At 43.7% G+C, this 15,645-nt stretch overlaps 1 protein-coding gene across 1 annotated transcript; it reads right to left on the bottom strand.

Moving 5' to 3' along the window:
• Nucleotides 1-11,839: 11,839 nt before the first annotated feature.
• Nucleotides 11,840-13,880, bottom strand: LOC136533719 (homeobox-leucine zipper protein HOX7-like). Its single transcript, XM_066526255.1, has 4 exons — nt 13,629-13,880; nt 12,987-13,144; nt 12,579-12,658; nt 11,840-12,414 (listed from the first exon to the last, which is right to left on the bottom strand). The coding sequence occupies exons 1-4, from the start codon at nt 13,864-13,866 to the stop codon at nt 12,231-12,233; spliced, it is 660 nt and encodes a 219-aa protein (XP_066382352.1). The 5' UTR covers nt 13,867-13,880; the 3' UTR covers nt 11,840-12,230.
• Between the last annotated feature and the right edge of the window lie 1,765 nt (nt 13,881-15,645).

Here is a 15,645-nt window from a genome sequence, read left to right as displayed (position 1 = left end):
GATGGAGGTGGCCATAAAGGGACTGCTGTGTGCTAGGACTGAATTGGGAGGGTTATGAAAGCCCAATGGGACGAGTTCGTTTGACAGAAGACCACAAAGGAATTCAAAGGTCTTTGAGGAAGAACAAATACCCCACCACATTGGCATTGGGGTGGGTGGGCGGGGGGGGGGGGGGGGGGGGGGGGGGGGGGGCGGGGCGGGTTACAAACTCCAAATCCCAAAAAGGGAGGATGGAAGAATGAACGTAGAAGGCAGCTAGGATACTGGACCTAATGGAAGGTCTAGACAAACGAAGCATCAACTGGCTCAACGCTTGAAATACAAAGGTTCTTGAACATAATAACGATCACCACAAAAGCAAAAGGCATGCTTGTTCAAGCCCGACTTGGAGGACATCCTTAGTTACAGCCTTGGCACCCTGACTATATCCGAGGCATCTCCTTGAAATTGGGCTAGAAAGAAGGCTTCGGCAAGGACGTAGGCAGCTACAAGAGGTGCAACTATTACAAGGAGGCTATCGGAGAAGAGGCCAAGGAATTAGTCAATGAAAGTTTTATGGAATTGTTCACTAATCCAGGTCTCCAAATTATGTAGCAATTGTTCAGCTAGAAAAAAGGCTTCGGCAAGGACGTAGGAACTATTACAAGGAGTTAGTCAATGAAAGTTTTATGGAAGTGTTTGATAATCAAGATCGGCAAATTATGTAGCAAGTGTGCAGCATGATGGCTCAACAACAGCAATGACAAATGATGCACAACATGACGCAAAAACAATAGCCTTCTCAAATGATGCCGCTGCCCCCAACTGGAGGTTAGATTAATCCAAGCAGCACCAGCTCTACGGTGGCCAACAAGTATCCACTTGAAGAGATCAATGCCGCTACACCTTTGCTTGCTACATGCTTCGATCAGTAGGGCCGGTACCCAGACAATAGACGTTGCCACAGGCCAGCAGGTAATTCTAGGCCACCAGTTTTCACGGAAATCTCATTCCAGCCAATTACACCAGGGTACAGGTGGTTACGGTTGTGCCTGGTCTTCATAAGGATGACATAGGCATCCCCGATCCAGAGGGGATCTAGTATCATGGAGGCACTATCAACGAGTTCATACTGTGGCATGTCAATGTACTAACACATTGCTCCATCATTACTATATTTTATTATAAAGTGCGACAAGCAATCTCTCAGCACTGTCCCTCTCACTACCGGAGACCGGCTCTTTGCCGAGTGCCAGGTGGTTTGCCGAGTGTTGTTTTTCGGGCACTCGGCAAAGACGCCTTTGCCGAGTGTTTTTTTTGACACTCGGCAAAGAGGCTCTTTGCCGAGTGTTTTTTTTGACACTCGGCAAAGAGCTTCTTTGCCGAGTGTTTTTTTTTTGACACTCGGCAAAGAAAATTTCAAAGCACATTTTGAAGCAGTAAATTAATTCAAATGAAAAAGTTTTCAACTACAAAGTTGTATAACTCATCAAGATGTACAATGTTTGTTTTGGTCTTTTCTTCATACGACAAAGTGAAAATAAATTTGTTCACAAATCTAACATATCTCTCTTGTAGTTTATGAAACTACAAAAGCGATATATAAGATTTGTGAACAATGTTAGAACAACCATGTCGGATGAACAGATGACCAAACAACCAAATAAACTTTGTAGATCTCGAAAAGTTATGAAACTTTGTAATTGGCAACTTTTGAATTGAAAACATCTTGTCATGCAAAACTGCGTTTGAATTTCAAAATTTTAAAATTTGAACTTTTCAAACGACCTCGGATGAAAAAACAACCAAAATAAACTCTGTAGATCTCGAAAAGTTATGAAACATTATAGTTGACAACTTTTTGATTTGAAAACATCTTGTCATGCAAAACTGTGTTTGAATTTCAAAATTTTAAAATTCAAATTTTGTAAACGACCTCGGATGGAAAAACTTCCTAAACTAAAAGTGTAGATCTCGAAAAGTTATGAAACTTTGTAGTTTACAACTTTTTTATTTGAATTCGTTTAGGGCCTCAAACATGCAATTTACACTCGGTTTAGTATAATATATTGGAAACTAAAATGGAATCCAGACACAAGTGAGAGTGTGGTGTAGTGGTAGAGGAGGTACGTGCACAGCGGGAGGTCTCGGGTTCGAATCGCGTCGGCGCGTAGCTATGAAATTCACACGAAAAATGTCGGAGATGGGTGGGCGTTGGCCGGTGGGGGCCTCCATTGATAAAAAAAAATTCTATTTTTTTGGGTAAAAATTCCCATTTTTTCGGGTTTTTTTTGGTTTGAACTTTGCCGAGTGTCGGGCACTCGGCAAAGGCTTTGCCGAGTGCCCGATAAAAGACACTCGGCAAAGTTGGCTTTGCCGTCACTATTTTTGGCGAGTGCTGTTCGCCGAGTGTTACACTCGGCGAACTATTTGCCGAGTGTTTTATGTCTTTTGCCGAGTGTTTCGGGCACTCGGCAAACTCAAGGAGTCCGGTAGTGTCTACGGGTACTACGTGTGCAAAACCTTAAGGAAGGTACATAATAACCCCCCCAAGATGTAAACCAATCATCATATATGCTTATATATCAATCACTTGCCACATCTTTGACTCATTTGGTTTCATGTTTTAGTTGCAGATGCTGAAGATATCTAAAACTACAAAACATGCCACTGATGCGGATACTACAAGCATTTGCACGTACATGTGGCAGTTCATCCTATGTGAAATGTTCATCAGGATGGCAAATTCTATCCCGGGGACGAGTTGGCGAGAGACATATTCAAATATCTTCGTGATTGGGTTTGGCTTGAAATGTAACTTCATTAGGCACATGCGTACAATATATGATGAACAATATTTTCTATCTAGTTAATCATTAATATTTATTGACACACGAAATATTAATGATGATGGCGAGTTGACGTCATAATATTTAATTGCTATTAAATACATGTCTATCATTTCTAAAATGTGGCTGGAAAATGAAAACGAGCAAATAGCAGGGAACTTTCAAAATTTTGAAAATTATTTCAGAGTCGGTTCTCTTAAAATTGCTACCTTTGGAAATTGATTTCTGGCCACGTTATGGTATTGCCTATGGAAATGCATTTCCACGAACCGTTAACATAAGTGTGCTGCCTGTGGAAATACAGTAAGAATGCAGCCTGTGGAAACCCCCCATTCCACTAGCCTTTCTCACTGATGGTTTACCCAGCCACCTACAGAAACTATATTTAATCATATGTAGAAATGTTTTTTGAAGTGGTGTATCTTGGCCATGTCAAGGTGCGTCTCTAATGGACAAACATCACAGACAGGTCCTAACAAAATGTGTCTTCAAGGAGAGACCATTGTCACAGATAGGGCTCCGAGAGAAGCGTCTGAAGCCCCAAACCTGATATTTTACTCATATCCCATTAGGACCACACCTCACGTCAGTCCACCAGATATCTCTCCTCTCTCTCCTCTCTCCTCTCTCCTCTCTCCTCATAGGGTACGGGATTTAAAAGCACTTGCGCGATGCTGTCGGGCCGCTGCCACTGCTACACAAATGATTTTCATGGACGCTTGCTATTTTTTTAGACACCGTTTGCATAAGAAACCATCCCTATAAATGTTCAGCTGGCCCAAGCTTCCAAACCACCTATAAATTTGATTTCTAAGGGCGGCTGACTTAATGAAACCGGCCCTAAAACGCTACCTAGAAATCCAGCTGATGAAGTCAATCGACCCTAGAAATCGATTTTTAGAGGTGTTTGACTAAGTAAACCGTCCCTAAAAATAACTGCTGAGCAAATAAATTTAAGATAATTTATATATCAAAATTGTAGAGGAGCTCGATGAGATTAAAACTTTGTAGTCAATGACTTTTTTATTTGAGATTGTTTAGAGGGCCCAAATATGCATTTTAAGTTCTTAGATTTTAAAATTCAAATTTCTAAATTTTTCAAATGACCTCAGATGGAGACGCACCCTAAACCAAAGTTGTAGTGCTCGACAGGTTCCAAAACTTCGAAGTTGAAATGTTTTCATTTGAGATCAGTAAGGGCCAAAATATTAAATGCAATATTCATAGAAGCTAAGATAAAAGGATAACACATCCTATACTTGATCATAAGTGACTGTGTGTTATATATATGGTTGTATGGGGGCTCCCGCGAGGTAAGAGGTCAGGGGCTCAATTCCTCGTGGAAGCATATGTGTCATATTTGTGTGGCCAAATGTGAAACTTGAGACACGTGATCGTGTGTCCGTGGCTCAGTCATGAGAATTTTTTTTCCATTCTTTGGGTAGTTTAATTATAATTTTATATTTAAAAAAATATTGTTAGGGGCCCTTGAAAATTGATTTTCAGGTGTGGACGGTTGACTAAAGAAAAATAGATTTTTATGGGGCTGCTGCAAAACCGCCCTTGAAAATGCCTTATTTGTATAATCGGTGGTGTAGTAGCGGTTTCGAAACCGCCGTGAAAATCGATTTTGACCGCGTCTAAAAATTATTTGTGTGGTAGTGTGCGTGATGCCGACGGGCACGACTAAAGATGGCAACGGGGACCCGATCCCCGATTCCCCGCGGGGAATTCCCCTATTAGGGGACGGGGATAGAGTCAAATATGCCCCCACGGGGATTTAAACGGGGAGAAAACGTCCCCCGTCGGGTTTGGTGGGGACGGGTCTGGGGGAGCATTCCCCGTCCCCGATACCCGCATCCCCGCCCCGTTTATATACAGGCTTTGCTCTCTTTCCTGATGGCCCAACCAGCCCACGAAGGCCCAATGTCTTCTGAGTATATATAACAGCAATAACCCTAGTTCTACACCTTTGTGATGATTAATATCCTGCTTCTTGCTATTTAGCTATTTTTGGATTGTGATTCGTGGTGTACTCTAATATTGTGTCGATGAACTCATGTGAATGATGATGAATTAACCTGAATGGTGATGAACAAATGCGGGGACGGGGATCCCCGACGGGGATTTTTCCCCTCGTGGGGGCGGGGATGGGGGAGAAATCGTCCCCGTGAGCTTTGGCGGGGACGGGGACGGGGATTTTTTCTCCCCGCGGGGACGGGGATGGGGAGGCAACCTCCGACGGGGAATTCCCCGTTGCCATCTTTAGGCACGACACTAACGCCATGCTATTCAGTCTCATGTGAGCGCTTATCTAGTGCTTGCATTTCCTCCATACTAACCGTTGCAACATGGGCCCAATCCACTATAGCATAGTCTGGCCAATACCTTGGTGCGCTCACTTTCTTTTTACTGGATCATCATGTGCTTGCTCTATTTTTGCCACTTGTCTTCTAGCCGTTAAGAATATTGTGCAGTACACTCGTACTTTGTCCTATGCCTTTAACGGATCATCCGGTCCATACAATATTTCTCTGACTACTCCAATGTTCGAACCCAACCTATCACTGGATCATCTGGTCTTCACCCTGTTCGCTTGATCGTTTTTTTGCTTATAAGTTGGCTGATACTGTTTTGTTATGAGAGAAAAACACTATATCATAGCTGATACGATCAAAGCGAACATGGTGTTTGTCTTTTTCTACCCTTCATCAACTATTGTACATAAGTACGGTCGCTTACTCCGGTCCCTCAATTTTCTTCACCATTGGAGTATTCGGTGTTTGCTTTTTCCTCTGCATCTTTATTACTTTATTGCCTATCCTGGTATTTAGTGTTTTAAAAGTTCAGTTACGTGCATTTTAGAACGTCATCTGTTTTGAACCCATTTTTAGAACATCATCTGTTTTGGACCCATGATATTATTACAAGTTGATTGTTCCAGTTTTCAGGACGGGAAAAGCTTCTTTTCTTGTTATTTTTGCAAATATGTGGAAATTTCACGTTTCAACGCGTGGCATGTTGTTAATGATTCATTTTGTACATTCGAATCTAATGAGATCTGGCGACAAACCTGCACGCTAATTAATTAATGTATCTATCCGAACAAAAGTAATGAGCACACCTCCAGGTTGGAGTGGATGACTCACGCAAAACAAGAAGTACCAGTGCTTGACGTACACGTACAGCTAGCTAAGGGTTAGGTAAATGATTTGTAAAGCCGGCCGGGTCAGTGTCACCGCTTAACGTTACTTATCTCAACAAGCATGTTTGTAGTCACTGTCCCGGATACCATGTTTCACCACAAATTTACTAAATATGCCGCTGGCCCACAAATAAAAAAAGGATACTTTACCATGCCGGGATGATACGATATCCTTCTGTACAAAATTTAAAATGGCACGTCCATTGAATAATAATATTCTCAAGTGCGAATAAATCCTGGCCTCCTCCGTGCTCCGGCCATCGTACAAACACTGTTCTACACTGCTCACCGATTTACAATTATTGTTTATTCGTTTTACCGCTCATCACTTTTTTGTTTACTGTTCGTTCACCTTTATTGTTTGGCGCTGTTTTCTTTTCATCTTTACTGGGGGGGGGGGGGGGGGGGGGGGGTGTGGGGGGGATCCGGCGCGCCGTAGCGTGCCTGTTCGCTCTAGTATCGTAGTAACAAAACGATTTCTAGTGGGGCACCTGGTCTATATAATAGCACTGGTGGTGAGAATTTGCTGCCGCTAGTGCACCGAAAACAGTTTTCCAAAGGTGGGCGACACAACATTACTGCCACTAGAAATGGGCATTTCCGTTGGGGCCCCTTAAGACTAGGGGGGGGGGGGGGGGGGGGGGGGGGGATCCGGCGCGCCGTAGCGTGCCTGTTCGCTCTAGTATCGTAGTAACAAAACGATTTCTAGTGGGGCACCTGGTCTATATAATAGCACTGGTGGTGAGAATTTGCTGCCGCTAGTGCACCGAAAACAGTTTTCCAAAGGTGGGCGACACAACATTACTGCCACTAGAAATGGGCATTTCCGTTGGGGCCCCTTAAGACTAGCGCCATTGGAAATACAGACATTTGCACTAGTGATTGCTTTCTAACGGCTGCTTACCACACTCGGCTTCAAAAACAGAACCAGATGTATATTATATGTTTCTATGGATCAATTTCCACACATAGCCCCGTTCGCTGGTCTGAAACTTGGCTGAAACTAACTGAAAAACACTGTTCTAGCAGAAATGTTGTGAGAGAAAAATACTGTTCCAGCTGAAAAAAAAAGTCGAACAAGCCAAATATCATACCAGCCGAACGAGGCCTATACATTGACGTCACAAATGAATAACAGATACAATGTTATTAAATAAACGGATACTATTCTTACAAATGGACACAAAGGTCTTAGGAGAAAGCACATGCAGAACTCAAATCTCACAGCGGATCTCCATTTTTCACATAAATATTGACCACTACGTTAGAATAGCACTTCACTGCCGGTTCAAAATACCACATCACTATCGGATTTTGAACCGGCACAACCATACCGACAATGATAAGGGTAAGCTATCACTGTTGGTTTCTACAAACCGGCAGTGTTCTTCAACTTCACTGCCTGTTCTTTACACAACCGGCAGAGTTCAGTTCCACCAACACTGCCGGTTCAAAAGACCACCCGGTAGAGTTTAGTTCCACCAACATTGTCGGTTTGTGTTTCAACTGGCAGTGTTGTCATAAGAATCACTACCGGTTTGTGACAAGAATCGGCAGTGATAGCTAAGCCAACGCTGCCAGTTTATGGCTCCAGCCGGCAGTGCCATCACTGCCGGTTTGTTGCTAACCAGCAGTGATGTTTACGACAACACTGCCGGTTTTCTGCTAACCGGCAGTGATGTCACGTTCGCATTTTATTATTTTATAATTTATTTTAATTTATATTTTTTTTATGGAATCGGGTTTCGCTTTATATACGCCACGTAGACGACAGGTCCATCAATATTAAACATTACAAATGTTACGGTTACAGTTCAAATGTTCTTATCAAGATCTCGATCCCTCAAAATAAAAAAGAAATGTTCTCGGACCTCAAAGATTGTGCAATGCTTCTTGGACTTCTTACAATAATCTGACGAGCCGCTCTGGGCCATACTGGTCCTTGAACTTCACGGATTGTGCAATGAAAAATACTCCATCTTTTTCCAATACCTCGGCTAAGATGAATTTTGCCAGCTCCGATTGCAGCACGATGATCTCCATGTCTAATAACCTTTTGTGGTTATATTTCTTGCGCTGTCGTTCAAAAAAGATGATATCCAAAGAGGAATTTGTAAATCATTTTGTTGATTGATTAACAAACATAAATAAAATGGGGATTATACACACCAACTTATCGGCTTTTTCTGATTTTCCACCGATGTAGCGAAGCATTGCCCACATTACATAAAACCCGCATTCATTGTTTCCCGCCGGCTGTTTTAGGTACTTTTCCTCCATTTCGACAACCTTGAATGGGACCTGCATCCCACTGATATGTCTTCTTCGGACACTGAGCAACATTAAAAGGAGAAACATTAGAAAGCGGTATGTGTGATTAGAAAATACTATGTTATTGGGATCGCTTACTAATTCAGCACTGCCACCAGTGCATCCAGATGATGAAATGGTTTTTCCTTCGAGTCCCACACCTCGATCAGATTTTTGGCAAGATTAACACAAATGAAGACGAAATGGTTGCTACAATCACAGAATCCTAATTATCGAATAATCTTAACGAAAAAAGAAGCATAAAATTAAAAGTCGAGAACACATACTCGTAGTTGTAGGCTAGAAGTATGTGGGTTTTGTTCTTCATCTTAAATTCATCGAAAACATTAATCAATCTCTGTTTCAGGTCTTCCACGTCACATCCATGGAGGCCTAGACATGTCTTCTCATTGACTAGCAAGGGGTCCAAGAAGCTTATGTTATCTCATTTGCTTTTTAGAATACAAAATTTTGCTATACACCTACATAAAATCATGGGAAGTGCTCAAAAGTTAACAATTTGTGTCCCAAGAGAGTAGTTAATTGTAATATCGTGCGTGTAGGGTACTTACATAGTCCACAACGTCAACTTTTGTGTATCGAGAGAGCGTTTCTGGTGTAGCTGGAACAAGCACTCCCACTCGACATCGAACTTCTCTTCTTCAGGATAATGAAAAACATGCGGCGAATGGATAATAACCTCAAAACCAAAGTCCTCCGTCTTTGTTGCTTGAACCATATAATATTCATGCAACTGACGCATATATGTTGTCTAATTTTTATACTCATGATCGGGAACCAAAAGATTGCCCCTTTCATACTTCATTGCCGGTGTTCCCATCCCTTGTACATCATAATAGATGTTCGCAGCCTCTTCCATGATTAATTCGGGGTTGTCTTCGACGTACTTCTGTATCTTCCTTAAATCTTCTTTGTGCATTTCATCGGCTCTTGTTGTAGCATACTGATTCTATGTTTGCCTTTCGAATTTAGACATCAACAAAAACAGAGGCAGTGAGGCACACAGATTGAAGAAACTAATACAATCTTCCTTCGAGATGTGTGCTGTAAATTTTTCTTCCAACAAGTTTGTAACGCTGCCAATGAATGGCCTTTTCTTTTTTGTTGGTCCACTTTGGGAGCATTAGCGACCGAATCCATAGACCTTTTCTGCGACTACGAGGATGCCTTTGATCTTGTTTTGGGCTGAGGTGGAGGAGGAGGAGGATGACGACGAGAATTATGTTTTCCCGGGGCTGATGAAGATGGAGGAGGAGAAGGAGGAGGAGGAGTCTTCTCTTTTCTCAGGGCTGATGAAGATGGAGTCGGACGAGGAGGAATAGAAAGAGACCTCTATCTTCTTGAGGGTGATGGCAAGGGATGAGGAGGGGAGTGATATCTGTTCGGAGATGGTGAGTGATCATCGTGGGTGGGTGAAGACTCGCAGTCGTCCTCATCATCAAAGGATAATTGGTGGTCAAGCTTAATGAAGCGCTTGCGCCAGGCCACTTGAGAGCCCTCCAGTCATGCCCATCGACGGGGTGCCTCATCATTGTATCTTTCTTACGCTTTTCGCCATGCCAGCGCAACAGCTTGGCTGACTTTGCACATGCAAACATCCTATGCACCCGGGGAGCTATAGGGAAATACCAAACGACCTTTACGGGACCTCCTCTGATCTTGGTACCCTCATCTGACGGCCCTTCCTTATACCGTGGAGCTTCACATTTGGGGCACTTGTCCAAGTCTTTGTATTTTTCTCCACGTTACAATATGTAATCATTGGAACATGTGTGGATTTTTTCAACCTCGAGGTCGATGGGGCAGATCATTTGCTTGGCCAAGTATGTCTTTTCTAGCAACTCATTTTTTTCTTGGAGCATTTTCCTTATTATACCTAACAACTGATCGAAGCCTTTATCGCTCAATCCGTTTATCGATTTAAACTCTAACAACATGATGTTGGCTTCCAGTTTGCTCATTGGATAATCCCTATACAATGGTGTTTTGCTATCTTGTCTCATTTTCTCTAGCTTTCTCAACTGTCTTTCACTAAGACATCCGGTCTCTACATTACTTAGCAGCTGAGAAATGCTATTGTTATCCTCGGTGTCGTCAGCTAGCGTGTTCCTAAACAAATTATTAACTGTGGCCATAGGTTCCATGTTGACACCGGGTTCCTCGTCAGCATCGTGGATGGCTACGTCAGGCATATCCACATCATCATCGTTTTCCTGCAGAACATTCACACCAACCTCGCCATGCATAGTCCATATCGTATAGTTTGACATGAACCCCCTGGTGATCAAGTGCGATCGTATAGACTCAATTTGACGAAAGTTCCTTTGATTCTTGCAATCTTTGCATGGGCAGAAGGCAGGGTTCCTATTCCCAGCATGGGCTTTGGCATCGGTGATAAACTGGCTGACGCCATACATGTACCGCTTGTCTGTTCGGGACAGATGCATCCACTCTCGATCCATCTCTGCAAAAAAAAAACTAAGACCGTAATTACAAAGAATTAATAAGAAATCGAGCTTCGTGAACAACAATTGTAGCTCGAAAGTACCATTTTTGGAAAACATTATTGTACACTAATTATTGAAAATTTAAAATTGGTAGCCCGGCCCTGTAAATTAAAAATCGTAGTAAAAAACAATTATTGCATAATATTAAAGAACAACTATTCTACTCTACTTCTAAGAACTAATTATAGCATCACATACTAACAATGATGATCTTGACCACCATTGAATAATTAGCTAGGAATTTAAATGTGTTCATAGACACCAACCGTTTGGATGATAGATTCACCATAATTTGAGCCTTACACGAATGTCCAATTGGAAAAGTGCTCTCTAGAATGGAGAAAGAACTAGAATAAGAATCAAACAATGTAGCAATCAAAACGAAGTTAATTAAGCAACAAAATTAAAGGAGTGGATGTTTGTTACTAACCTTAAAGTAAAAAAATAGCCATTCTTCAAAATCCAAGCGCTAGCTTCATGGTGAAGAGCAGCCGCAACAATGGAGGGAAGGACCCAAACGCGCGTCTTCGTTCTCGGGATGGAAGAGAGGAGGAAGAAGAGGATGGCTGCAGCCTTTTTGTGTTGTAGGCTTATCACTGTCGGTTCTTGGCTAGAACTGACAGTGATAGAGCCAAATCACTGCCGGTTTGTGGCTTGAACCGGCAGTGATAAGTGGCCGCAAAAACACTGCCCGCCGAAAAAACACTGCCGGTTCAAGCCACAAACCGGCAATGATGTGGTATTTCACTGCCGGTTTTAGCCCAGCCCCAATCATTTTCTTATTTTCAAGCTCATAACCGATAGTGAAGGTACATCACTCTCGGTTCTCACAAATCTGACAGCGATGTCCAAATCTGGCATAGTGGACTGTGGTCACATTCGGGCACAGTTGGGGCAGCCAGGATTCTAAGGAAACCGGAGCAAGCCTTTAACTCACGAAACAATAAAGCGCTCGAGATATCTACATATTTAACATACAATACAAGCTAGTGTATATTGCATAAACACGCATAGAGTACACGGTAACAAGGAGCTCTTAATACATGTGCCGGTGCACCGGCTGGGCCTTTCCACGCTGCGCATACGTCTTGCCTACGTACCGGGCCTGTACATCCATCTTGCCGGTACCGCCCGCCGGCGCCACGCTGGAGACGAAGGGGCCGGGGGCTGCGCGTGGACTCATGCATCTTCCTAACCGTACGTTATACACACACGCACGCACCTTGGGACGCCAGCAGGCCGGCAGCCATGGCACGGCTGCTGCAGCGTCGTCGATGGGGCAGCGGCAGATCGAGCTGCCCTAGCACTTACGAGGAGTACAAGAGAAATCGGTCCTGGCGGGGCCCTCTGCTCGGCTCCTCAGCTGATAGGGCAGTGCCGAACGGAACGGAGCAGCTGGTTGGTGGCTGTAAAACTTGCAGGGTTGGTAAGCAAGGCACGCAGTTCCGCGACCTCTCCTTGGAGCCTTCGGTTCTCCTGTGTTAGCGCCGCGCAGCCACGTTTCAGGTTCTCGCAGTCCTCCTTGGTTTGCTGCTGCTTTGTCCTGAGATGTTATTGATTTCACGCTATAATATATAAAACAAGTCGACGACATTGACACACTATATATATATATATATATATATATATATATATATATATATATATATATATATATATATATATATATATGCATCATCAATGAGAAAAAGGGTCTGCACTACGTACCGAGCTCTTCTGTTTTGAAACCAGATCGCCACTTGCCGTGGTTCAAGGTTCAGCCGGCTCGCTAAATCACTATTCTGTCTCTGTAGTATTCCAAAACAAAACAAAATTAATTTAGTTCAATGAGACATGCATATTCTAACTTCTTACTTATTTTGTCTGCAAATAGGAAGAAAAATAAATAAAATCCTTGTCAATGATAGGCGGGCTTACATTCTACAATGACTTTCTGACATAAGCTGTATATACTCAGAATTTCTTTTGGTAGTTGAGTTGTTTTCATTTTTTTAAACAAAAAAAAATTCACTTAAGTCTTAACACGTCAGGACTCTTTTCCAAAAATACGACAGGACATGTAATTTCTTTTTTGACAGACATGTATGGGGGCCATATGGTAATCAGAACACCTACTGGCGTCAGGGTGCTGTGCTCCTTGAAGCTGTCCTCCAGGAACCCATACTGCTCCTTGCTCAGCCTCAGCTTTTTCTTGGTTCTACCACCAAACCCACCGTTGTCTTTAGCTGCCTGGAGCACAGGAACTTCCACCTGCAAGTATGAGTTCACACTCCCTGTACAGACAAGGACTGATCACCGTACGTCCAAGAAGAACAAGAACTTGGGCTCTTAGGGCTAGCTTCGCCAGTGGGAAAGTAAAAGTGACTCATCGTCCGACGTGGCATGCAGATGAACCGACTCAAGCACGGGAGAGAACGACTCATGGAGGAGAGAGAAGAACCGATGCAAGGTTGGGAGTCAACTCGTGGTGAATAAAAAAAAACAAATTTCTCTCACCTATCTGACCGACTCCTATGTGCGCCGGAAGAAAGCAGAGAAGATTACAAAAAGAATCTATGTGCAATTTTCTATTATATTATATGGTCCCCATGATGCTTTTTTTTCAAGGAACCGATTCCTCTTTGCTGCTCACATGGCGCTCTCTCTCTTGTGTTGGTCAACCCACCACCGCGGGTGCTCGTATGTGCTTAAGCCACAATCTATCATAGAGGTACCTAGCTAACCTCGCCGATTCAGACATGTAAAATTCTTTCGCACCTGTTTCTGAAGGGGCAGTTGGTAGAGGGCAGCCTTTGTAAAGATCTTCTTCCTGCATGTCTTCTGGTTGCATGGATGTCTTCAGATTGTTTAGTTCGTCTCCTTTGGCTGTCCGTAGTCCTAGTTCTAGCACAAGCTCATGGCCTTCTCCATCGCCTGCGCGTGTATATGTCAGCATATGCTTGACAGTGCCCTTTGCTTGAGCCGGAGAAACCCCTAGACTAAGCTCAAGTTCCATGACGGAGAATAGGGGGCTGGAAATGAATCGAAGAGAAAGCAATAAGCAAGCACCATATTTATAGTACTGATGGGCCAATGGCAAGTCTTTACCAAAGAAAATAATTCCATAGCGTGAGAAGCTGTCGAGTAAGGGGAGGTACACTACCGGAGAGAATTACTTTGCTGAGTGCAAAATAGTTTGTCGAGTGCATTCCATCGGGCACTCAGCAAAGGCAGCCTTTGCCGAGAGCCAGACCCAGCGGCACTCGGCAAAGAAATGCCGTCGGCAAATCTGCCTTTGCCGGCCGTCGGCGAAAATCTGCCTTTGCCGAGTGCCGGGTGCTCGGCAAAGATTGGCCGTCGGCAAAAAAAATTTGCCGAGTGCCGGGCATTCGGCAAATTCCGACCGTCGGCAAAGGTGGCCGGCGTGACGGCGGCCACCTGCCGTCAGTCTTTGCCGACCGCCCCGCTGTTTGGCGCTCGGCAAAGAATTTTTTTATTTTTTTTTAAATTCTTTGCCGAGTGCCACGTGCCCTGACACTCGGCAAAGACTTATTTGCCGAGTGCCAAGGGTGGCACTCGGCAAATTAATTTTTTTTGTTTTTTTGGTCCTATTTTTTGTGGGGCCTTGCTACTGTAATTATATCTCCATTTCAAAATTTGGGATAATTTTGAGTTTTTTTACTATATTTCTTTAATTATTTTTGTTTCGTTGAATTTTTTTTCGAATATTCCAAATTTGCATTGCAGGTACATGCAATAATGGAATTTGGTCATTCAAAAAATGGTATTCATGATGTTTAGCGTATGTTGAGGCCGTATCCAGGAACTCACATGAAATTACGAGCATCTTGTTGTCGCAACATGACGAGGTACTTGCGGGGAAAGTGTATTTAAATTATATAAAATCCAAACGAAGTCCGAAAATCACGAAACTTGTCGAGGTGTCTTGTTATCACATGCAGAGGCCGTGGTAAAAAATTGAGAAAGTTTCGAGCAAGTTGTGACGTCGTGTCGTTGTTTTTTGCTGGTTTTGGAAACCTCCCCGTGCAGGGGAGGTGCTGCCGAAATTTTGAACTTATAGTGTCGTGTTTCTTTTTTTTGCAGAGCAGGACCTGTCGGAGGTGACCCGGAGGTCCCTGATCGTCTTTGTCGGCGTCGCGGGTCTGCCTACACTGCGTCGCCTCGCCACTGCGTCGACTCGCCACTGCCCCGCTAGCCTGACTTCACCGACACCCTAGGTATAAATCACCTCTTTTTCCGCTTGTCTATCATTGTAGATCGGTGTAGCCCAGTTAGGCGTCTCCCGTCCGAAAGAGATATCTTTGGAGGTATGCAGATCTTTGCATATCTACGACCGTATCTGTTTCGGATTGTCCACATTTTTTGGATAGCCCGCGGATGCGTAGATGGGTTAGTTTCCATGGCCCGCTCCGGTCTGAGACGGTGTTTCAGCATCACCCCCTGTTGTTCTCCGGATACACACTCTCCCTTGCAGGACGTGTATCGGGAGAACAACGGGGAGGTGCTGCCGAAATTCTGTCTAGGATAGGAGCGGAGCATGGAAACTAACCTCATCTACTCATCCGCGGGTGGGATTAGGACCTATCCTCATCTATTAGAGAGTAGGGACACCGCGTAGATGCAATTGATGGTCACCTGTGGAGATGTTATATATGCTAGAGGATGGAGGACCGTCAGTGGATGTACATGGGCCGGACAAGTCAGGGTGATGCCAGCATTGAATGGATGAACAAGACCGATCGTTTCTTGAAGCGTGCATTTGGCAAGGCCGCTA

Source organism: Miscanthus floridulus, unplaced genomic scaffold (assembly GCF_019320115.1).
Source record: "Miscanthus floridulus cultivar M001 unplaced genomic scaffold, ASM1932011v1 os_1136, whole genome shotgun sequence".
Taxonomy (NCBI): Eukaryota; Viridiplantae; Streptophyta; class Magnoliopsida; order Poales; family Poaceae; genus Miscanthus; species Miscanthus floridulus.
The sequence above is the reverse complement of the archived record's forward strand: the minus strand, read 5'-3'. Positions and strand labels throughout refer to the sequence as shown.